The sequence below is a fragment of the Notolepis coatsorum genome, assembly GCF_963971535.1.
Source record: "Notolepis coatsorum genome assembly, chromosome: 3".
Taxonomy (NCBI): Eukaryota; Metazoa; Chordata; class Actinopteri; order Aulopiformes; family Paralepididae; genus Notolepis; species Notolepis coatsorum.
Window position 1 is genome coordinate 145,797,336 of NC_140167.1, and position 23,565 is coordinate 145,820,900.

Here is a 23,565-nt window from a genome sequence, read left to right on the forward strand (position 1 = left end):
TCTCAAACCTACAGTAAAATGTGTTTAGCTCGTTCGCCAGGGGGAGGTTATCAGGCGCCTGTGGTGACTTCGGCTTATAGTTTGTAATGGTCTTGAGGCCTTTCCAAACGGAGGAGGAATTCCCCTCAGAGAGCTGCTGCCGCAGTTTCTCTGAGAAGCGAAGTTTTGCCTCCCTCACCTCTTTGGCGAATTTGTACTTGGCCTGCCTGAACCGATGAGCATCACCACTGAGCCTGGCCACCTCCTTCTCCGACCTCAGCCGCCTGAGTTGGGCTGAAAACCAGGGCTTGTTGTTGTTGTAGATCTTCCTAGTGCGGAGGGGGACACACACCTCCTCGCCGAGGCTGATGAAGGATGTCACAGTGTCTGTGTAGTCATCCAGGTTGTTTCCAGCCTCAGGCCCCGCCCACTCAACAAAGTCCTGGTCACAGCCTGCCCTCTCCAGCCAGGCGCGGAGACACTCGCATGCCTCACTGGACCACACTCTGAAGCTCTGCACTACAGGTTTTGATTGTTTTAATCTCTGCCTGTAGCGAGGGATCAGGTGGATGAGATGATGATCACTGTTGCCCAGTGCAGCACGGGGGACAGAATGGTAGGCCTGCCGAATAGTACAGTAGCAGTGATCCAGAGTGTTCACTCCCCGAGTTGGGCAAGTGACTTGCTGTCTGTATTTGGGGAGAGACCGGCTCAGATGAGCCTGGTTAAAATCCCCCAATACAACAACAAAACTGTCCGGGTGGTTACGTTCAACATTCGTCAGCTGTTCGGCTAGTGTGTCTACCGCTGCGGTGACGTCAGCGTCAGGAGGAATGTAAACACAGACGAGGATGTAAGAGTTGAACTCACGGGGGGAATAGAATGGACGACAGCGGATGAAGAGGGATTCGATAGCAGAGGAACAGTGTTGGTGAATCACTGTCACATCGGAACACCATTTGCTCGACGGCATAATCGGCCATAACATATGGATTGGGCATATTTGATGGGCTTCAATGTAACTGGCAGAACCGTTCGCCTCGCCCGAGAAGTAAAAATGAAACCCGAGACCTGGGGCCATCCCACAGCCCAGGATACAATGTTAGAAATGGTGCTCGATACTGCCGTCTAGCGCGATGCGGCCGGTATTGCATCTAGGCATTCTCAATGCGATTCCCAATGTTAACGCAGAGTCAGTGGGCCTGTAATGAATAGAAATATCGAATAAAAGAAATAACGATAAAATAACTTGTATATACGTGGTTGGCTTTCAACGGTTATCTGACTCTAGCAAACACGTATATAAACGTGGACGGCACTGAATGAGTTAATGACTTGATTATTATTTACTTCCATTGCTAGGATACCACTGGTGTGCTTTTGTGGAATGCTAATGACTGTGTTTTGATGTGAAGGTTTTCCTTTTGGTTACATACAATGGTGTTTCTCTCCCCCAGGGATCTCGAGCAGCCTCCGCCTTAACAACAGCAACCCTCACCTCATTAGGCGGGACTTCCTCCCGGAGAGGAAGTGGTGAGACTGCTATAACTGTAGACGCGGAGACCTCCATACGAGAGATCAAGGTAACGTTGCAGATTCATCGTGGTCACTAGGTACTAACGGGCACTTTGCGCTCGGCACCTGTCCTCTGACAGCCTCGAACCCTCTGCTCACCAGCACCATGTGACCACTATGTTAAATACCGCAGTCTCATCCATTCCACCACCTGGAAAAGGATCCAATTCAGGTGGTGAAGTGGGGGGTATTTAACTTAGGAGTGAGTTTACACCATTGCAAGTTTTCAACCTTTTTACACTCGCCCCTCTAAAGTCACTCTAAACTCCACAGTGACCCCAGCTGGAGAGCTGGGCTCAACCATATTATCCGAGTCAACAGGCACCACTTGTAACACTGGCCACTAGGTACTAGCAGGCACTTTGTGTTCGGCACCACATCATACCCACTCCGTCACACTGTTCTCTCATCGCTGTCTGCACTGCATTATTCTGTCTCTGTGCTTCACCTTTCAATGCCGTCACGCCTGTCTGCTCACCCCTGCCATCGCTCTGTACCCCAGGAGATTCATGAACTGAAGGATCAGATTCAAGATGTGGAAACCAAGTACATGCAGAACATCAAAGAAGCCAAGGTACAGGGCTCTACAGTTGGCAGAAACCATTAACCTGTGTTTTTTGCTGTTCCTAACTTGCAGTGGTTGTAGCTGCGCCCCCCTACACACACACACACACACACACACACACACACACACACACACACACACACACACACACACACACACACACACACACACACACACACACGCACACAAATGGCTCCCTACTATTAATTAACCAACATTAGCTAAAGATATGGACAGTAGTCTACTAATCAACTCTTGTCACTGACATAAGTGACACAACTCAGAATGCTTTACTTCAATCAGTTCATCCTTTGCATGCTTTTGCTGACAGTCTTCTCAGTTTGTTTACCTCAGAGCTGGAATGTACACCTTTAACATGCGTTTGTTTTATCATCATTAGCAGCAGCAATAATTGCTTTACAATGTCCATTGAATGCTAAAGCAATTTCTTCTCTGACAATAGACGGAATTGCGTTATAATTGCATTGCTGGGGAACCGCTTGGATCAAAGTGCATTTCCTGTTGCAGTGTTTGCTAGTGTCAATAGATGACAGGAAATCATGTTGTCTGTTCTAGACGGTTTCAATGGAATTCTGTTGCTTGGGAACAGTTTGGACCCAAGTGCATTTCCTGCCAGTTATTTCATTAGCAAACATTGCAACAGGAAATTACCTTAGATCTGTTTAGAATGTTTGTTTATGTTGTCAAGATGAAAACATCCATAGACCTTTTCAACAGACTTGAGTTGCTAGGGGACGGCTTTACATCCCCTGTCCAGATTTTTCAACTGCTACGAGGATTTTAAAATCCCTGTCACTTCTCTAACCCTCATGCTACCACCACTGCCCAATCATGCAGCATGTATGTGTGTGTGTGTGTGTGTGTGCGTTCAATGTCTGTATGTGAATTTGGTCATGTCATGTCTGTGTTGTGTTTTATTTGTGAGTGCTTATTATGTCTGAGCAGTCAGCGTCCATGCACCTGCTCTCCCTTTTTGTCTCACCCTTCTTTTTTAATGTTTTTATTTAGGACTCTTTGGCGGCGGTGGAGGAGAAGTATCGTAAGGCCATGGTGTCCAATGCCCAGCTGGACAACGAGAAGAACAACCTGATGTACCAGGTGGACACACTGAAGGACTCGCTCATGGAGCTGGAAGAGCAGCTGACAGAGTCACGCCGAGAGTACGAGGACAAATCCAAGGTACCGACACAAGGAGTGTTGAATTTAATTAAATAACATAAATAAATAACAATAACTTTATTTCTAACGTGACACATTTTATACATAAAATAAAAAAATATATATATAGAGAGAGAGAGATAAAATAATTTAAAAAGCAACAACAAACAAAAACAAATAAACAATGTCCGAAAAGGAGTAGCAAGAAGTATATACATCATTCATACATCATACAAGTCTAAATACATGAATACATACATACACATATCTACACCTAAATGCACTATTCTGCATAAATGTAAATATATGTACCCACAATAATAAAGTAAATTAATAAATTATTTAAAAGGAAAGTATGTACCATGGAATGTGTCCTCTGCATTTAACGCATCCTAAATATGTAGGAACAGTGGGCCACAGTCCAACACCCAACCAAGCATGCATGTCCTTTATTGTGTGGGAGCGGAGTGCCTGGGTGATACCTATCGCTGGGCTTTGAACCCAGGACCTTCTTGCTGCTATCCACTGTGCCACTGTGCTGAGATCCTGTCTCTGTTCACTGAATCTGTTCACAAAAAAATGAAAAATGTCAGTCTTGTGATATGGTTTCAAGCTTTGTAAGATAAAGGTTGATGGCAATTTAGAATCTTAATTTCTCAAATTGTCTAGATAATCATGATGAATTGAGAAGCGATTTTAAATCGAAATGTGGCGGCAAGAAATTAAATGGAATCGAATTGTGTGAGATTCCCAAAGGTTCCCACCCCTAGTGGCAAGACACAGCAATGGACAAGATAATCTGTGCAATAAGGACACGGACTACTAAACTATGACATCAGAGTTTTTTTTGTGATCAAATCTTTTTTATTTTCCATTTTTCAAACATGAAACAACACAACTCACAACACAATAATAACAATAATACATAAAAGACATCCAAAAACATAAACTAACACAACAATGATTAGACAATAAATTAGACAGATTATACATTTACATACATAACCAACCAGTTAAAATAAGTTGTCACAAAGTATAAGTAAAATAAAACATTTACTATAAAACAGGCTTCCTGAGCCCCCTCCATCTCCAGGCCCGGCAGCTGCGAACCCCAACCCCGGAGGACCCGGAGTCCGGCGCCCCCGCGGGCCAAAGCATCACACCTCTTTAATGCCTCGACCCACAGAGACCCCGAACCACGGCCCCCCCCAGTCAGAGCCCACGGCCACCAGACCCACAGCCAAAGGGGGCCCAGAAAGTATACATAATTCAAATAAAAAGATTAAAAAAAAACAAGTGGACAATGGCACTCGCTCGCTCTTCTCTTCCCCCCCCCCCCCCACACTCACCCCAGGACCTCAACGTGAGTTAAATACATTATATATAATAGATTATCTAGCAATTGAACGTTATATGCGCTCTTTAAGTTTTGCAACCGCTGCCAACCAGATAGCAATATTCGCTTCGTTAACCCCTAAAACTCATGCAGTGGATATCTCCAGATATATCACATCAAGATAGGTGAGAATCCATACCTTCGGACATAACTTATCTGGTTGTATCCAACGTGAAGCAATCAACTTTTTGGCAGCCGTAAGGCCGGCCAAAATGAGTCTCTTTACATGTACAGAGGTCGGCAATTGAGAAACATCATTTAACAATAATACAGAAGGCAAGGTCGGTATGGTCAAAGAGAAAATCTCGACATCGGAGAGTTTGACGGACAACTAGAGGACGTATAGAGAGGACGTCTAGGATTGGATAGAAAAAGAAGAGATTGCATGATAACAGGTTGCTCCCATCAGAGCAACTTCAAACTTCTGTTGATTTATTTTTTTTCTCTCTTTTTTAATCCTCTTTTTCTCCGCCTGATTTTCTATTTTTCTCCCCATCCCAATTTAGTCGTTATGCCAATTCCCCCCCTCCCCTACCTGGTTGTTGTGCGCATGTTCCTCCTACTGGTCAGTACAAGGGAACCCTGAAGTCCACAACATGCTTCCTCCGACACATGTGGAGACAGCCAGTGGCTCTCTTCTCACCTGGCAGCGAGGACTCTCATTGGTCAAGCGTAACGCGTGGGAGGTCACGCTGCCTTCACCATTTCCTGCCTTTCGCTGAGCAGGTGCCCAGACCTGACCTGTAGGCGTTGCTGTCCACAACGCCAGATTACCACCCACGACTTCCCTCCCCCTAACTCAGCCAAACGAGTTAGTATGACGACCGGCCCAAGCCGCAGGGCAATGCTGACTCCGGGAGTCGAGACCGCAGCCTCTTGCATTGGTGACGAGCGCAATCTCCGCTACGCCACCCGGCCACTTCTGTTGATTTTTAACATGAATCCTATCGTTCTGTTGTGAGGAGGACATGATATTCGGTCATAAACCTTGCCAACATGTTTCGTGTTGCATTAGATCTATTTTTCCCAAAAGAAGCACACTTTTCATTGTGTCATGTTCTCTGTTGTTCCTCCACAGGACTTTGAGCGTGAGAAACATGCCCACAGTGTGCTTCAGTTCCAGTTCAACGAGATGAAAGAGACACTAAAGCAGAGCGAGGAGCTGCTCAATGTGAGTACAGGATGTCCCCCAGGTCATGGCCCAAATCTTTCAACGACCACCTCCCTACCTTTCACCTTATTTTCCACCTTTCGGGGTGAAACGAGACTTGTGTAGGGGAGCGAAAATTCACAGCTTTCCTATCTCTTTCATGCTGTACTGTTTCCACGTTCTCCCTCTGCTTTCTCACTCTCTCCCTCTGCCCAACCTCTTCCTGCTGTCTAGGACATCCGTCAGCTGCGCATGAAGCAGGATGGTTTTGTTAGGGAAATCTCTGACCTACAGGAGACGGTGGAATGGAAGGATAAAAAAATTGGGGTATGCACTGTGAATCCTGACCCAGTACACGTTATTTGTATATTTATAAACTTCCTTTGCCTTTTACCACATGCATTATAGTGAAAACACCTCCTTTTAACCACATGCGTTATAGTGAAAACACCTTTTAACCACATGCATTATAGTGAAAACACCTCCTTTTAACCACATGCGTTATAGTGAAAACACCTCCTTTTAACCACATGCATTATAGTGAAAACACCTTTTAACCACATGCATTATAGTGAAAACGCCTCCTTTTAACCACATGCGTTATAGTGAAAACACCTCCTTTTAACCACATGCGTTATAGTGAAAACACCTCCTTTTAACCACATGCGTTATAGTGAAAACACCTCCTTTTAACCACATGCATTATAGTGAAAACACCTCCTTTTAACTACATGTATTATAGTGAAAACACCTCCTTTTAACCACATGCATTATAGTGAAAACACCTCCTTTTAACCACATGCATTATAGTGAAAACACCTCCTTTTAACCACATGCGTTATAGTGAAAACACCTCCTTTTAACCACATGCATTATAGTGAAAACACCTTTTAACCACATGCATTGTAGTGAAAACACCTCCTTTTAACCACATGTATTATAGTGAAAACACCTCCTTTTAACCACATGCATTATAGTGAAAACACCTCCTTTTAACCACATGCATTATAGTGAAAACACCTCCTTTTAACCACATGCGTTATAGTGAAAACACCTCCTTTTAACCACATGCATTATAGTGAAAACACCTTTTAACCACATGTATTATAGTGAAAACACCTCCTTTTAACCACATGCGTTATAGTGAAAACACCTTTTAACCACATGCATTATAGTGAAAACACCTTTTAACCACATGCATTATAGTGAAAACACCTCCTTTGCTTGAAAATGCATGCTTTCTTTAATTTTCCTACTGCTTTTTACCCAAATCCTCCTCCTTTCTGTCCTTCTTCTACCACCCGGGGTCTCCTCAGGCCTTAGAGAGACAGAAGGAATATACAGATGCAATCCGAATCGAGCGAGACGAGCTCAGAGACGAGGTGGTCACACTGAAAGATGTTCTGAAGGTATACTCAACTCAGTTAGTGTGGAATCTGTAAGGTCTATAAGGCGGTCAACCTGAAAGATACTCAAGTCATATCTGATCTTCTCTGATTACTGTCAACTATGGTATTGTACCAGGCAGGGGTGTTATGATACAATATGGATTTAAACATTGATTCAAAGGGCAACTATCCAAGTCAATCAATGCAATGCAAACGATAAGATTTTACTCTCTACCTCATATTGGTTGAATGGCTTATTTTAACATGATGGTGTTAACTGGATCACAGTTTATGGTATCACATCGATCACATGTTATCGTAACAACATTTGTGATTTCGCCAAATACAGAATCATTGCCTTGTATCATAAAGCCTGAGGTTACACACCTAGTGGTAGTACCTGGTGAGGTGATGCTACTGTTCTTACTATTCTTAACTTAATTTCAGTTTCAGATTATGGGACCTTTTTAGAGCAGTGGTTCTCAACCTTTTTTTTGGGTCAATGCCCAACTTGGTAGTCCATGTTTCCCCTCAACCCCCCACACCCAATGGGAATAAAGTTTTCGTCTCTCAATTATGATTATTTTCTGTTTATCATCGGTATTTATGAAATTCTCCATTCATGTTTCTATTTGGCTCAGTTTGTTTGGTCAATTAAGTATGTCAGTGTTGTGTGTCAAATGAAGGCTTCTAACAATGAGACCCAATAGAATCTTCATTATTGTTTTTTTCTGGATTTTTACTACCAAGTGTGTATACATTTAAAACATTACTTACTTACTTACTTAGGCCTTTTTATTCCTTTCGGAACATAGGCCATTGATGAAAAGTTTCCACCCCTGTCTGTCTTGCGCCATCCTCTCCAGCTGTTTCCACGTCAGTCCCCTTGTCTTGAGTTCCTGCTCAGTGTCTCTTCTCCAGGTGTTTTTGGGTCTTCCTCTGCCTCGCTTGCCTTGTGGGTTCCAGGTTAATGCCTGTTTGGTTATTGCGGTTTTGTGTCTTCGAAGTGTGTGCCCAATCCAGCTCCATTTTCTCCTGGTCTTTAAAACATTACAAAAAGTAAACCTTTTCTTTACTAAAAAGTCACACTTTCCCTGTTTCCTCTCTGGTTCCAGTCAAGTTGTTGTCCTGATAAACTAGCGCCCCCGGGCCCTTTGAGCATCTCACCGCCCCCCTTTCAACAATTCTGCACCCAGTGCCCCCCCCCCCAACACTATCTGAACGCCCCCTGGGGAGGTTGTACCACCCCTGTTGAGAAGCCCTACTTTAGAGCTAACATAGATTTCTCTATTTGATCTAGAAACACGGAATAGTGCTGGGACCTGATCTGAACCTCAACAGGGAAGTGGTTGAAGCAGGAACGGGTGATTCTACTAGTGGAGAACCCACCTCCCGACTGACTCAGGATTCCCAGACCTCCCCCACGGAAGGCAACAGTATGCTCGGTAAAAGCCACTGTGAACAAACGTTGCAGCATGCCTTGAGAATCTTCTGCTAAATGCATGGCATGCAAAAAGCTAATTTGAGTGCTGTTCACTGGTGTTATGCTACTGGAGCCTTTAGACCAAGCTCTGATTTGCACAGACCTTAAAGGGGACATATTATGGAAAATTGGCTTTGCCTAGTCTTTGTATGGATTTGGCAATCAGAAATGTTATTTAGGCGCTTGCCAACATCCAAGCTGTTCATAATTATTGCCCTTTGTGATGTCACATACAGTAAATAATTAATTAGCGTTGATTCATCAACTGGAGCCAGGAATACTGCATACCTAATGTACTGCCCAGTTTGTAGAATATTTTTTAAATCTTGGGTGTTGGGTAGCCAGGCAGAGAAGGAAATAATTAATTTAAAGCGGCAATAAGCAAAAATAGTTTTCTGACCACTTTGTAAACACAGCTGTCTCCCAAGATGAAAGCCTTGTCTTGTTTTGCCAAAGTGATCACTCCAAGTGGAGCTACAATTCTGGCTGGGTTTTGTCAACAAAGAAAATAAATGTGGGAATAACAACAGATTGGCTTCTGGTGGTGGCAGGTGGTCATAAGGCATGAATGTGAAAAATACTGTCCAAAAAGGATTATTACTACACCCACCAAAAACAGCCTGATCTCTCTTAAAATATGTAAATAAAGTACTAATCAATCACAGGAAAAAGGTACATATTGTACGTTATGTTATAGCCATAAGTAATATATTTACTTATTTACGAAAATGTACAATGTTAACGCATTACAAATAAGTACATATATTACATAAATTAAAAATACTACAGAGATATATTTTTCCGATAGCCTCACCCTAGCCCTAACCTTAACCACACTGTTACCTTAAACTAAACCTTAATGTATTATATATTACTTATGGCTATAACATAACGTACATTATGTACCTTTTTTCCTGTGGTCAATTATTACTTTATTTAGTTTTCTGATGAGACCGTGTTGCCAAAAACATGTGCATTACAAAGAGTAGAGAGAGGTGCTGGAAAATAAACCCAGATCATTCTAATTTGATTTAGACTAGTTCCTTTGCTAAATAAAAGATTCAAGGAAGTCATATAAAATTGTTGAAAAGACTAATATGTCCCCTATAAGTATTCACTTATCTTGCGTCTGCATGACCAATCTGCAACTATAGCACTGTGCATGACTCGCCTTTAGATCTTCACTATTTGTTCTCCTCTGATCCTCACCATCCTCACTAATATATTTCAAATCACTCTTAATGTGCATGCATTTGAAGTTCAGATTTTTTCTTTTATGTTCTTTAAAGCTTCAGTTATATTACTTAACAGGTTTTAAGTGTTTGCTTAAGTCTTGCTTACATTCACACAGTGGTAGTTGTATAGAATGGAAGAAAGATGTGTTAAAGGAACTATTTCATACCATCCCATCTGTTTCCATCTAAAGACTGACATTTTGCCTTGTTGTGTTTTACTGGTTTGTATCGTATGCACACACACACTTTTGAGTCAACTGACCACCAGAGATTCCACTACTATGAGATTTACAGTTAGTCAAAGGACCCTCCCTCCTTCTGCCTTGGTGATGCCTCTGGGATCAAGAACTTTGGCGTTCTTCTCTTCCTCTCTCCTTCTCATTCCTGCTGCTCAATCAATCTTCATTGTTCTAATTACTGTATCTTAAATTTCCGCTTTAGCGCTTATCAGCCTCAAGGTTAAGAAATGTCAAAATTATTATTGAAAACATCAACGCAAAAGTCCTCATTTTCCGGCCTTCACCACTATCTGCTTTCCATGATCTACCCAGGCAGAGAACAAGAGAATCTAATGGGAAGTAGTGGAGATGAGGAGATGGATCCAGAGCAGCATCAACAGACGCTCGAGGGAGCTAAAGAAAGCCACTCGAGCAGCTCCCCTACGCCCTGTAGCTTTGCTGGTGTTTCCTCAGCCGAAACGTCTAGGGGAGAGCAGGCGGACTTGCCCACAGTCGGAGAAAGTTGCAGTCTCAGCGTGGACTGTGACACAGTTGTCAAAAATATAGCACCTTGCAGCTCTGAGGTTCAGATAACAGTGACGGGTCCTGAGGAGAATGGACCAGGGGGCAGGCAGAATGGAACAGAGGTGGAGCGGGGGAATCTGGGAGACTCAAATGGAAGAAAGGCAGCCATAGTCAGCAAGAGTAGAGATGACATTGCATATATGTCCCCAAATGAAGAAGTTGAGGTTTGTGGCTCTGAAACCACAGTTGGCAAGAGTGAAGTTGACATCAGAGAGATGCTCCTAAGTGAGCAAGGGAATAGACCAGAGGATATTGAGACAAGTGAGCTGAGCGTGAGCAGTAAAGTTTCATGTGCGCAGCTACCGGTATTGATTATGATCAAATGCAGGTTAGCTGATGATAAAGCCCCAGTCGCCTCACAGCATGAGAATAACGGGGACGCAGAGAACGAGAACGTAGAGGAACTCTCCTCAGGGGCAATTCCTAACAAATCTCAGCCCCAGGTTGCTAATGCTACAGGCAAAAAGAAGAAGAAGAAGAAGAAAGGCAAGAAGAAGAAGGGGGGAAATCAGGAGGATGAAAAGAGGAGCGATGAAGGAAAGGAAAATAATACAACGGAGGCGGTGAAGACTGCAGCAGAGGAGGATATGGAGCTGGCTAGGAGAGGTCCTGCAGTGGAAACTGAGGTTGCCAGCTCTCCTGTTGAAAACGTAAGGGAATCTCGGGCGGATCGAGCCAAGGATGAGCATGAAAAAAACAGACAGAATATTTTGGGAACTGAGCGAGCAGCTCCCAGCACAGAGTCCAACCTCTGTACCACTGGTCCTGTTAGGACCAGCAGTGATGACCACAATGCAGAATCTACTTCCAATGTAGATGGTTCTAAAGATGGAACAGAAAGCAATGTCGAGGTAGCCAGTGACAAATCTGAACCCACGGTCACCTCTGAATGTTTGGATGACAAATTGGGGGGCCCATCAAATACTGGCTCACCTGGCTCTGAATTCCCTTTGGAATCTCCACGCCCCACAGACATGAGTTCATGCAATGTTGAGGACACAGTTATTAAGGGCACAGTTGAGCACACTTTGGAGGGTACAACAGCAGTCATACATGAGGAGGAACCGAGAGTTGAGACAGAAGAAAAATACTCTTGCAGTGTTGCCACTGTTGATCATGGCAGTAATAACTCAGAACTAGGTTCAGAAGGAACAGGAGAGGAGGAGCTAAACAGGGGGTTGAAGGAACCAGAAAGAAAACTTCAACGTGACAACACGTTAGTAACAACGGATACAGAGAATGGCTATAATGCATCATTAGAGAAAAGCTTTAACACACCTGTTGATGAAAACTGCTTTTCTGATATTGTAATCAAATCAGAACTTTGGAGTGATGTATCTAGTTTTCCTGTAGAAAGCCAAGCTTTGAACACACCAGAAGGTGTCGATCAAAAAGATTCATCAAAAACAGCTTCTTTGGAAATGGAAACAAATTATACCACAGGGATATCGCAGATCTGTCCTGTATCCAGTTGTCCTGCTGTAAAAAGCCAAGCTTTGAACACACAAGAAAGTGTGGATACAAAAGATTCATCCAGTGCAGAGGTTTCTTTGGACATGGAACAAAGTGATACCACAGGGATATTGCAGACACCAGACTCTGCGACAGAAGTTTCTGGGGCAAGCTACGTCACAGAAGAAGACCACGGCGATGCAGGGTCAGCCACTGCAGAGGGTGGTGAATATCTAAGTAGTGTAGACGGCTTGGAAGGCAACACATCTCCTTGTCCAGTGGAAAAGGAACAGCATGAATCCAGTAATGACAAGCTCGAGGATAACGGTACATCCCATCGGGACAGTGATGAGGAATATGAGGAGGGACAGTCATTCGACTTTGATGAAATGGATTTGGAGGCAGCCATGGTGGATGCCTCGAATCCACACCAAGATGAGGCAGAGGATGTGGTAGAAAGCATGTCAAAAGATGTTGAGGGTGGCAACTTGGAGCTGTGTCAGTGTCACGTCATTGAGTCAAATGAAGACATGGAGACGCATCTTACACAAGAGGAACCAGTGGAGAGCAATGACGAGATGGCTAGCATGACGGACACACTAGATGAAGGTTTGGGTAGTATGTCTCAGGAAGACCAAAACCCAATGGATAAAGAGGAGGCCACTGCTATCAAAGAGGGTGGGACTGAGGAGTGCAATGAAGAGGAGAAGGATACGGTCGATGCGGCTAGCGAGGTAGATACACTAGATATAAATATAGGTAGCGGATTTCAAGGCCAGGATAAAGAGGAGGCCACCGTTACAAAGGGCAACGGTCAGATTGAGGAGCAGGTAATCACGGTTGAAAAGGAAACGACAGATGAACCCATTTTAGAAGCAGGGGACCGTGGGACTGTCGGGGAGCCAGGTGTCGTGGGAAGTGAAGGTGCTGAGTTTGTGCTTTCATCAGGAGAGGAGGCGAAAGAGGCTGTGGAGACTGGGACACAGGCTAGAGGTAGATTAGCTAGTCAAAACAAACGGGACCAGGCGGGAGGCAAGACGGAACCGTCTAGGAAGGACTCGAGTAAGAACAGCAAGAAAGGCAAAGGCAAGGGGAAAGAGGAGTGTAAGATGTCCTAGTTTACTTGGTTTGTCCTCGGCTATTCTTAGCTGAGGTGTTCACACCTTTGTGAGAAACATGATATGTGCAAAGTGTCTCAACTGTTACTTTCATAACTGTTACTTTAACTCATTCCAAATCAATGTGTCCCTTACAAAACGGTATTATGGTAGTTTGATGGTATTTTCAGTTTTACCATGGTAATAAAATGTTTTACCTTGGTACTGGTCATGACATGTACCATCATACAGTTTTTGCAAATACAATGACTTTTTGGAAATACCATGATACTTTTTTGTGAAGGCCATTTTAGTGTTTAGATGCATTGAAATAATATTTTCATGGTCAAAACGTCCAGTTGTGAGGTTGAATGATTTTAGCGGTGGTGATGGACAGTTTAAATTGAGATTTCACTATCAAACTTGGTGACGTGACAATGACAAGTACATGAGACTGCACTGTATGCATCAGAACATATTTATTTCAATATTAGTAGATGCACCGTCATCATGCTGCTTATAATTTTTCGTCAGTAATTTGCTGTCATTATTTTCTTTTACAATGCTCCAAACTCATCTCTTTTCTTGAATACGTCCAGATATTGTGCCTCAAGGAACTCCCTTATTCATGTTAATCTGATTTAATGTAATGTAGCCTTCCATTCAAGGCTAAATGGGTTAGCTGATCATTTTGATTATCTGACTATAAATCATAATGAAAGAGCTGTTGCTGGTACTGTATATCCTAGTTAGTATATCAATGCTCTGTTCTGTTCATAATTAAAAAGCCCAGTTTCAAATCCTTAATATATCATTAGGGTGGGCGGCTAGGTGGTGCAGTGGGCAAGGCACTCACCACCAATGCTGGAGACGCTGGGTTCGAGCCCAGCTCTCCACATTGTTTTCAGTTTGGCTGGTCGTCCGTACTAATACAATTGGCAGTATTAGGGGGAGGGAAAACTGAGGGGTGGGGATCGGACGTTGTGGACAGCGACTCCTACAGGTCGGTTGGTGCACCTGCGCAGTAGAATCAAGAAGCGATGGGGGCGGCGTCCCTCCAAAGCGCAGACCCCTGACGCTGAAAGATCGCGCAGCGCAGGTGAAAAGATGCGACGGCTGCTACCTCGAGTATCAGAGGGGACTCGTGCTATGTATGGCTTCGTCCACATTGCAGCCGGCTTGTGGGAGGCAAGAAACAGCGTTCGAGACAGGGGAGGGTTGAATTGGACGATACGAAATTGGGATGGGAGAAAAATAGAAAATGGGAGAAAAAGTGGATACAAAAAAAATATTTATATATCATTAGGGTAAAAAAATATACAAAATACAGTCTGAGGTTAAGGCTGCATACATCCTTTGCACTGGGGGGAGAGATGGGTGTCATGCTAAATGTTTATCCAGATGCATTCTTTTTTTGTGATAAATTACTTGTCATATTTGTCATAATTAAAAAAAGAAAAAACGGTTGTTCCAGCTCTTAAGATTGTTTTTCTGAGTTTATATTTCACTCAGTCTTGTTCGTTTTGACACATTACACCTACTCATATATCCGTACCCTTTCATTCATAATATAGCATGTGTCTTGCTCTAGATTTTGTGTGACCCTGCAGTGACCTCATCTCCACAGTTCATTTTTTTCTGCATGCTAACTTATTGTCACACCATATCCCATCACTTCCCAATGGATCCCTGCCTCATTGCATGAATCAAGTGACCTTAAAATGCCCACCCTGACCCAGCCCCCCCTCCTTCCATCTCATTGGCTCCTCCCACCCCTGGTATGTCAATACTTTTTTTTTAACATGTGAAATTGCTAGTATGATTGTTCTTGTTGACAAATTAATATTATATTAGTGTGATACTTGATGTGTTCAGTGGATTATTGATGTGTTAAGTGGATTATAAAAAAAAAAAAGATGTTATCAAGACTAGTGTTGAGAATTGAGACAACACAGACGCCTGAATCCTTGGGTTCACGGAGTATTTCTGGCTCGTCTTTCAGAGATCCGCCTGAGGAAACTGGTGGACGAGAGGGAAAAAATGATTGAACAGGTGAAGAAACTAAAGGCCCAACTGGAGCAGAAGACGCAGAGAAACGGCACAGAGAGCGTTTTAAGTCCAGAGGGGGAGATAGTCGAGAACGGCACGGATCCAAACGTACTCGAAATACAGCGTACGTTTTTAGATCCAACACTAGCTGTTCCTATTGTCAACCGTCAATATTTGTATCCATTTGGGACTTTTGAAATCTTAATTTCTCACAAATGTGTGCAGGAGACGCCAGTAGGCAAATAAGTGACCTGAAGTTTAAAGTGGTGAAGTCGGAGCAGGAGATCACTGCTTTAGAACAGAATGTAAGTGTGGAGAGCTGCATGGATTCATGGCACATTCTGAGATTATACACTATTCTCATGTCGAGTCACTCTTTCCCAACTCGCTCTATTTTTCACAGATCACCAGGCTTGAGGGTCAGGTGACACGTTACAAATCGGCATCAGAGAATGCAGAGAAAGTAGAGGATGAGCTAAAGGCAGAAAAACGCAAGCTACAGAGAGAGGTACTTTCCCCCCTAACCCTCCGAACATCAGGGTCCATATTCACAAAGTGGGAGTACTGATCTAGGGTCAGCTCCAGTCTATTAGTTCCAATAAGAGAAGTGTTCCTGGTCGCTGACCCCAGATCAGCGCTCCTACTTTGGGAAGCTTTGTGAATATGGGTCCACGAACCTGATGGCGTCTTAATAATATAGAGGAAAAAAACATCTCAGTGGAACATGAAGATGTATTGAGGTTGAGGTACACATTTGTGTTGATGATGATGATGATGATGATGATGATGATGATGATGTCATACATAAATCAGCTTATTTGTCATACCAATTTTAACCCGTCGTGTTTCATTTCTCCCCATGTGAAATAACAGCTGCGGTCGGCACTGGACAAGATAGACGAACTTGAGTCTAACAACAGCCACCTAAACAAAAGAATGGATAAGATGAAGTCCAATCGCACCGCATCGACTCCATAGCCGTGACCTCGCTGACTAACTCCGCCCTCTTGTGTGTCCAGCGCTGGTCGATCCCTTGGAAAGAATACCCTGCATTTTTTGGGGGCGGGGGTCACTCTTTTTGTCCTCCTATTAGTAACCATATTTTCTTTTCTTTTTGAGAAACTGAATTATCATAACCTCACGATTACAGAAACATACACAACGTGCCATTTATTTGTCTTTGTTTTCCAATGAGAATCCTTCATTGAGTCACATTACTATATGAGATACCCTTGAGTAGCGACGTTACACATTATTGGGAAAGAGGACGTCCGCGTGCCTCGCGTCCCGAGACATTAAGTTATTGTCGTGGAGGAGGGGAGCCCTGCTCTATGTCGCCATGCGAGGGAAACGCGAGGTATCGTGGGAAAGAGGCCGGCGGCAGCAGCAGGAGGATCTCCCTCGAGCAACGTTCTTGTGTGTTCTGTCCTCCCGGTGTAGCGAGAGAAAAGGTGCTTCACGGCCCTCTTTCTGGAACTTTCTACTGCCTCATGCCTGAGAAAAGTGATGGTGTGACTGCATGTCTCAATGACTGGTAGTGTGTGTGTCTTGGATGAGAGAGCAAATTTGTGTGTGAATTATTTTCTTTTTCTGCTCATCTATTCTGCATTTCTTTTCCTCATCTGCATCCAAAGCCAAAGCAACAAAAAAAAAGTTTGTACATTATTTTGTCTATGATTCTCTGAGATTTTTTGTTTTGTTTGTTATCCCTTGTCTACAAATGCTTTGTTCCGTTTGTATTGAACAACCTCTTGGCACAACTGTCACACAAAACAAACCTGCACTTGCAATTCACCAGCTTTTTAAATTCAGATGTATTCCTTTTGTTCGACATAGTAGCCTGATGAAGGTTTGAAGTCGTGTGAATGTAACGGGATTAGCGCTCGACGTCCCATGTGGCCTGACTTGACCCACCGACATGACAAGTTCCAGAACCATGTGCTGCAGCCCGTTTCAGTGGAATATTTTGATGCATCGCTAGGAAACCGCTTGGACTACAGCTGAATTCCTGTAAGAGTAAAAAAATATATATATATAAGAAGATGGGGTCAGTGTCGTCATGGAAACGTTCAAAAATGGTTTCCCCCGTTACCACTGGGAGACGAAACGCACTGAAAGAAGTAGCGCCATCCCCCAGTATTGAACAACCTCTGTGAGGACGTTGGGGCTGTGACCTGTCCTCTTCTTATACTTCTGCTTGCAGTGTTTGCTAAATATCAACTGACAGGAAATCAGATGTAGTCTTCTCTAGAATGCCGGTTTACGTTTGTTTCTGTAGTCGAGTTTAAAACGTCTATAAACCCCCTTCAAATTAGAACCTCTTACTTTTATCCATAAGTCACTGGCTGCATCTGAAAGCTCATAAAACAGACTACTTAGTAGGCATTTGAAGTACACTAGCTTGAAATGTTATAGGCCTGTCGCAGAATATTTGGACAGTGGTTTTCATGGTTGGAAGACTGACAACGTGATCTCTGTTGAGCGGTAGATGTGTTACTGCTCTACTCGGACTTGTTAATAAAAAAACGATTGATTATTTTTGTTTATATACTGTATGTTAGTATTGTCTTATTACTTCCATTACAGCAGATGAATGTGGTTTGTTAATATGACAAACAAAATCTCTTTCAACATAGTGACCGGTGAAAAAGTGAGCATGTACAGTATGTTATGTACATAGGTGATGGGTTACAGAACACATCACACCTTGACTACAGATGTTGATGATCCAGTACATCATGTATGGAGATTAACTTATTGTTTTTGAGCATTTCCGTCGCATGCTATTTCTTAGGTATGTAGTATGAGCTTTCAGACTCTGCCACAAGTTGGCTCTCGCGCGCACACACACAAATTCACTGATGAAGATGAGGACATGGACTCAACAAAATGGTAAAGGGGGTATTCACAGGAGACCCTGCAATCTGGGGTATGCTGCTTCATTGTTTACAAAGCTTTAAAATGTCTGTAAGGAAACAGAATAATTGTAACCTCTGTGCAATAAAATGTCAAACTGCTGTTTTGGTAGATGTGTGGTAGTGTGTTTCAAGCCTTTAAACTGCAGATACATCTGCGGGACTAGACTGAACAATCTGATCCAGTCAATGGAACTGAGGTTAGCCTGGTCTATTCCAAATACATTTTGGAAAGTCAATGGAATCCCCCCCCCCCCAACATAATTAATGGTAATTTATTGAGGAAAATAATACTTATGAGCTAGAGCTGTCTCTAGGGGTGTGTAGATTTACAATCCAAGCTCTAGCCCTAACATTAAGTGCAGTATTGAGGAAAACTGAATAAATAGTCTGGTATTCAAATATGATTAAGATTAAGATGATCCTTTATTAATCCCCTTGGGGAAATTCGGGTGTCAAAGCAGCATGGTACAGGGTGGGGGATACATAGCGTCACAGTCCAGTATCTAATACTATACATACAATATATAATATAAAAAAGTACAAAACACAAGATAGTCCAGTGATATGAGTCTCTAGTGCAAAATACAAGATAGATAAAATGAGAGGAATAACAGTAGGGTTAGCTTACCAAATACTGTACACAAGATCAGCAGCTTGGGTGAGCACTATCCTGGGCCCTACTGGGTGGCGATAAGTTTTTTATTTAATTGTTTAAATTAAATGAATTGTTTGTTTTTTTGTTTGTTTATTTTATATCATGCAGAGGAATGTGAAGAATTGCCAGGGGCTTGTAAAATGCCATTCTCCAGTCAGTAGATTACAGGAAATAGTTTCAACAATGTGGAATATACAGTTAGTATATAGAAGGGAACAAACATGTTGTTTATGCAACACTACATTTCTATGCACAGTGTAAATAAAGAATTGTGTATATCCTATATACTGTCAAGTTAAGATGTTTCCACCACCTTTGGTTCTGGAAATATTTTCTTTATGGTAAATATTTTAATTAGCCCCACTAAAATACAAACGTTTTATACAACACATACTTAATTTGGTTACCCCACATCTCTCCATAGCAGCTCAATCGGGGGTTGGTGAGTAGGCTGTTGGATAATGTTTCAGTCTTTTTGTGTTGTACATGGGCAGATAGACGCTCTGGATGCGCTGAATCATATGGTGGCCATAGAAGTCCCTATAGTCTGGTGAGAGGTCATCAAGAGTGCGTAGCGCTCTCTCCAGTGCCTGAAGGGCCCGACTGGCCAATAGCATATATCTGCAGAGCCACAGAGCCCAACGTCTGGGCGGGGCTTCATGGCTTGGACTAGGTTTTAGGCGGGTCTTCGTGGCGTGGACTAGGTTTGACTGCGTGGGCGGGGCTTCATGGCGTGTACCTTGTTTTGCACTACTGCGCATGCGGATGAGGGGGGGGGGGGCTCTCTCTCTCTCTCCTTGTTTACGATATACACAACATCGTCTTGTGTTACATTTGTGATTGATTGAAAACTTTATTAACAGATTGCAGAATGGGTACAATACAGTACAGCTCAATACACACAATTGTTAAGGGGATGCAGACCAGAGAAAGACTTTCATCTTGTTTACATCAGGGTCCCCCATTTTCAATTCATCATAACATGACATACAGATACGACAGTACTGTTACATCTAGACATGTATGACATACCAGATCTACAAATATACTAGACATTTATGACATACCAGATCTACAAATATACAGCACTGTTTGTGATACAAAAATAGTCTAAAAAGAGAGTATATACATTTTGAAGGGGAAGAAACTGTACATTGGAAGAGGTTGGGTAGGTGGGGAAAACTACATTGGAGGGGGTTTGGTGGGGGGGACTGTGCATTGGAGGATTGAAGAGGTTGGGTAGGTGGGGAAAACTGTATTGGAGGGGGTTGGGTGGGGGGGACTGTGCATTGGAGGGATACAAGATATGCAAATATGGTTAGAGTTACATTGATGGAGAGACTGTTAATTAACTGGTTAGAGTTACATCAAAATCAGTAAATAAGAGGTTGAATAAAATTATATGGGATATAAATTAAATATAGCACATATATAAAAAATAAAATAGGAATAGGCCAGGGCTGTACAACTGGGCAGATGTGGTCAATTATATATACACTAATTAGAATGAGTAACAATGCAGTGGGCAAGTATATAGTCCAGTAGGGTGTGTTAATGTAACACAGTGGGGGGTGTCAGTGAGATGCAGAATACAATACAGTACGACTCAAGACACAGAACATTAGTATGCAAAATAAAAAATTAACAGATTTGAGGGTGAATAGAGTTACAAGGTTTATACAGATGATCCGTTTAATGCTTTCCCATTAGGAAAGCAAATACACCGGTATGTTAACCACTAATGATTGACCGCCCATCTGTTTTTTTTCTCTTTTACAAGTCGATTATTCATTTTGATATAGAATATTCGTTGACAGCCCTACAAGTACAATTAGTTATTGCACACTACATCACCCCTGAGTGGAACATGGAAAGCCAAACTTCCCCCCACTGTACAGAAAACCCGTACCGAACTTCAAAACCGAGGTACATACCGAACCGTGGTTTTTGTGTACCGTTACACGCCTATTTCCCATTGTTTACTTTGTAAAACCACACACATGGAGGATGATCTACAGAGTTGATTTATAAAAAATAAAAAATTATATCCTGCTTTCGTGGAAACATGTATACCGGTATGTATAATACCATTGCCATTGTCCTTTTCCAGCTACAGAGAAAGCTCGGTCTCCCTGTGTGGAACGCCTGGTGCGGGGGATGGTGAGGAGGTCGGAGTTGGAGTAGGTTGGTCAGGTAGGAAGGGATCAACCCTTGCAGGGATTTGTAGGTGAGGAGGAGGCTCTTGTAGGGGATTCGGTAGTTGATGGGGAGCCAGTGGAGTTTTTGCAGGGTGGGGGTGATGTGCTGCCAGGGTTTGGTGTGCGTGAGGACCCTTGCAGCCGAGTTTGACGTGTTCAGCGCTGCTTCTTCCTTTCACTGTTGATTTTGTCATCGAATGCCTCCCACTCACTAATATGAAAAAGCATAATATATAGAAAATGTAAAAAAGTTTGACAATGCAATATTCTGGTAATTCTACACTGTACCACTATACATAGTTAGGTCTAATAGCAATATGACCAGGACAACACATACTGTGACAAAGAAAATTAAAAACAGACATTTAAAAGAGAAACATTTTCAGATAATAAAAACGAATCTGAGTGTTCGAAATGTATGGCGGTTGGGGTGTCTGGTCTTCTTGTTGAAGATAGGAGACAGCGTTTCAGGTGAAGCTATTCTCCATCTCATCATCAGACAGTGGCACGTTTTAGAAATGTTCATTTCCATTTCCAATTCATCAAGACAAATATACAAGATTCAATAGTTTAATTTCAAACCACTATTAGTTTGGCTACATTTTCCATTGTCTGGCAAAAGGACATGGAAGCTGAGAGAGAGCGAGAGCGAGAGAGAGAGAGAGCCAGTTAGCTAATTCAATTCGATTGCACAGCTGGTCTGTGTCTAATGAAATGACAATTGCTCATCATTGAAGGTCCGCACTGGTCGGTGTCTAATGAAATGAGAGGAAAGTGCTGCGCTAAAGCAAGTCGGTCCGTGTTGATAGTTTGTTTTTAGCCTAGCCGCGGTGGCTAACTGACATAACATATATACACGATATGTTAGTAATTTACTACATCAGAACAAGCCACGATACATGGAGTATACATCGCCCAGCCCTTATTGTCGCTTCTCATACTGTGCAAGACATGAAATTTTGTTCGTTTTAGAATTACACATATTTGCAAGATACAGCAGGTGGCCTTGATAAGCAACATGCATTTTTTTAAATAGCGTTTGATTAAAAATAGATAGAAACAAAGTAACATAATATATAGGAGACTATAGAAACATAAAGTAACATAATGGAAAATAGGACCTAATGTCCAAAATAGTGAAATAGGTATACTTACATTTTTACTGAAAGACATCTTTGGTTGAGAAAGAACTTCTTCTTCTGTCGGCCACTGTGTGAAAGAGTTAGGAAAAAAATTGACTCTTATATTCTCACGTGCTCCAGTCCACAGGCATGCGCACTATGAAGCCCCGCCCAACAAAACCAGGTACATGCCACGACGCCCCTCCCACGCACAGTCAAACCTAGTCCACGCCACGAAGCCCCGCCTCAAACCTAGCCCAAGCCACGAAGCCCCGCCCAGACGTTGGGCTCTGTGGCTCTGCAGATATACCCTACTCCGACTGGCAGCCAACGGGTCCTTATTACCATAGGGGTCCTTTTTGTCATAACTTTCTGCAGGTAGATGGCACCAGAATACATTAACCCATTCTCCGCTGATGACGTGTTAACACGTCATTCTCCGCCATGCGTAATCTGCCAATGACGCCGTAAGGCGTCTTTGAGATCAATATTTCATATTTTCGTCATGGTATTCATATTTCACCCACGGAGTCATGGGTGATGCTGTGGGACTCGGCACAACTCTGCAACGCTTCAATACCACCACCTGGTGGCCGATCGGCGAGTTGCCAAACAGGAAGTTGCCCAAACCGGAAGTGGTCTGTCCCCTATTTTCGTCCGGCCACTCGGTGATCGTCCCGGGGCTCAATATAGACACGTCGATATGAATCTTTGCCATAACTCAATAATCAACATGATTTGGATGTGTATTAGTAATATACAAACCGGAAATGGATCGCATCGATCAACATCCCATAATAGCGATCTTTTTGCTCCACTCTCATCGCCCAACGCTACGAAACTGGCCATCGTAAATGCCCAAAACCCCCACCACCTCCTAATAGACAGTCTCCTCCCCACCGCATGTATATATTCCCTCCCCGCCGTATGTATATCTCTCTCCCACCCACCCACCCCCTCCTAATGTACAGTCCCCTCCCCATCATATGTATATACTCTGTCAGGATCTAGGGGTAACAGTACTGTATATTTGAATACCGTTTATGTCACAAATGTATCAGTACTAAATACCTATATGTCCCTATGCCATAAATGTCATGTATGTTGTGTATGTCATAAATGTCTATATGAATTGAAAATGGGGGACCCTGATGGAAACAAGACAAACGTCTTTCTCAGGTCTGCATCCCCTTAACAATTGTGTGTATTGAGCCGTACTGTATTGTACCCATTCTGCAATCTGTTAAATAAAGTTTTCATTCATTCACGAGGAGACTGGGGTGAGTTTCAGCGTTTTTCTTTACCACATGAATCATTTAACG

General features: G+C 42.9%; 2 protein-coding genes across 2 annotated transcripts in view; one reads left to right on the forward strand and one right to left on the reverse strand.

Moving 5' to 3' along the window:
- lrrfip1a (leucine rich repeat (in FLII) interacting protein 1a) overlaps nucleotides 1–18,323 on the forward strand; it is a 216,017-nt gene extending 197,694 nt beyond the window's left edge. The window contains 11 exon segments of the mRNA XM_084311573.1: nucleotides 1,437–1,562; nucleotides 2,057–2,128; nucleotides 3,149–3,319; nucleotides 5,773–5,865; nucleotides 6,079–6,171; nucleotides 7,161–7,253; nucleotides 8,533–8,677; nucleotides 15,305–15,475; nucleotides 15,577–15,656; nucleotides 15,755–15,859; nucleotides 16,225–18,323. Of these exon segments, the coding sequence (XP_084167699.1) occupies nucleotides 1,437–1,562; nucleotides 2,057–2,128; nucleotides 3,149–3,319; nucleotides 5,773–5,865; nucleotides 6,079–6,171; nucleotides 7,161–7,253; nucleotides 8,533–8,677; nucleotides 15,305–15,475; nucleotides 15,577–15,656; nucleotides 15,755–15,859; nucleotides 16,225–16,329 (1,254 nt within the window). The 3' untranslated portion in view covers nucleotides 16,330–18,323.
- A 1,029-nt stretch (nucleotides 18,324–19,352) lies between these two features.
- tyw5 (tRNA-yW synthesizing protein 5) lies at nucleotides 19,353–23,092 on the reverse strand (the record flags this gene model as incomplete). The annotated part of the gene is made up of 3 exons (XM_084311404.1): nucleotides 19,353–19,514; nucleotides 22,554–22,656; nucleotides 23,076–23,092. The coding sequence occupies 3 exons, from the start codon at nucleotides 23,090–23,092 to the stop codon at nucleotides 19,353–19,355; spliced, it is 282 nt and encodes a 93-aa protein (XP_084167530.1).
- Nucleotides 23,093–23,565: the final 473 nt, after the last annotated feature.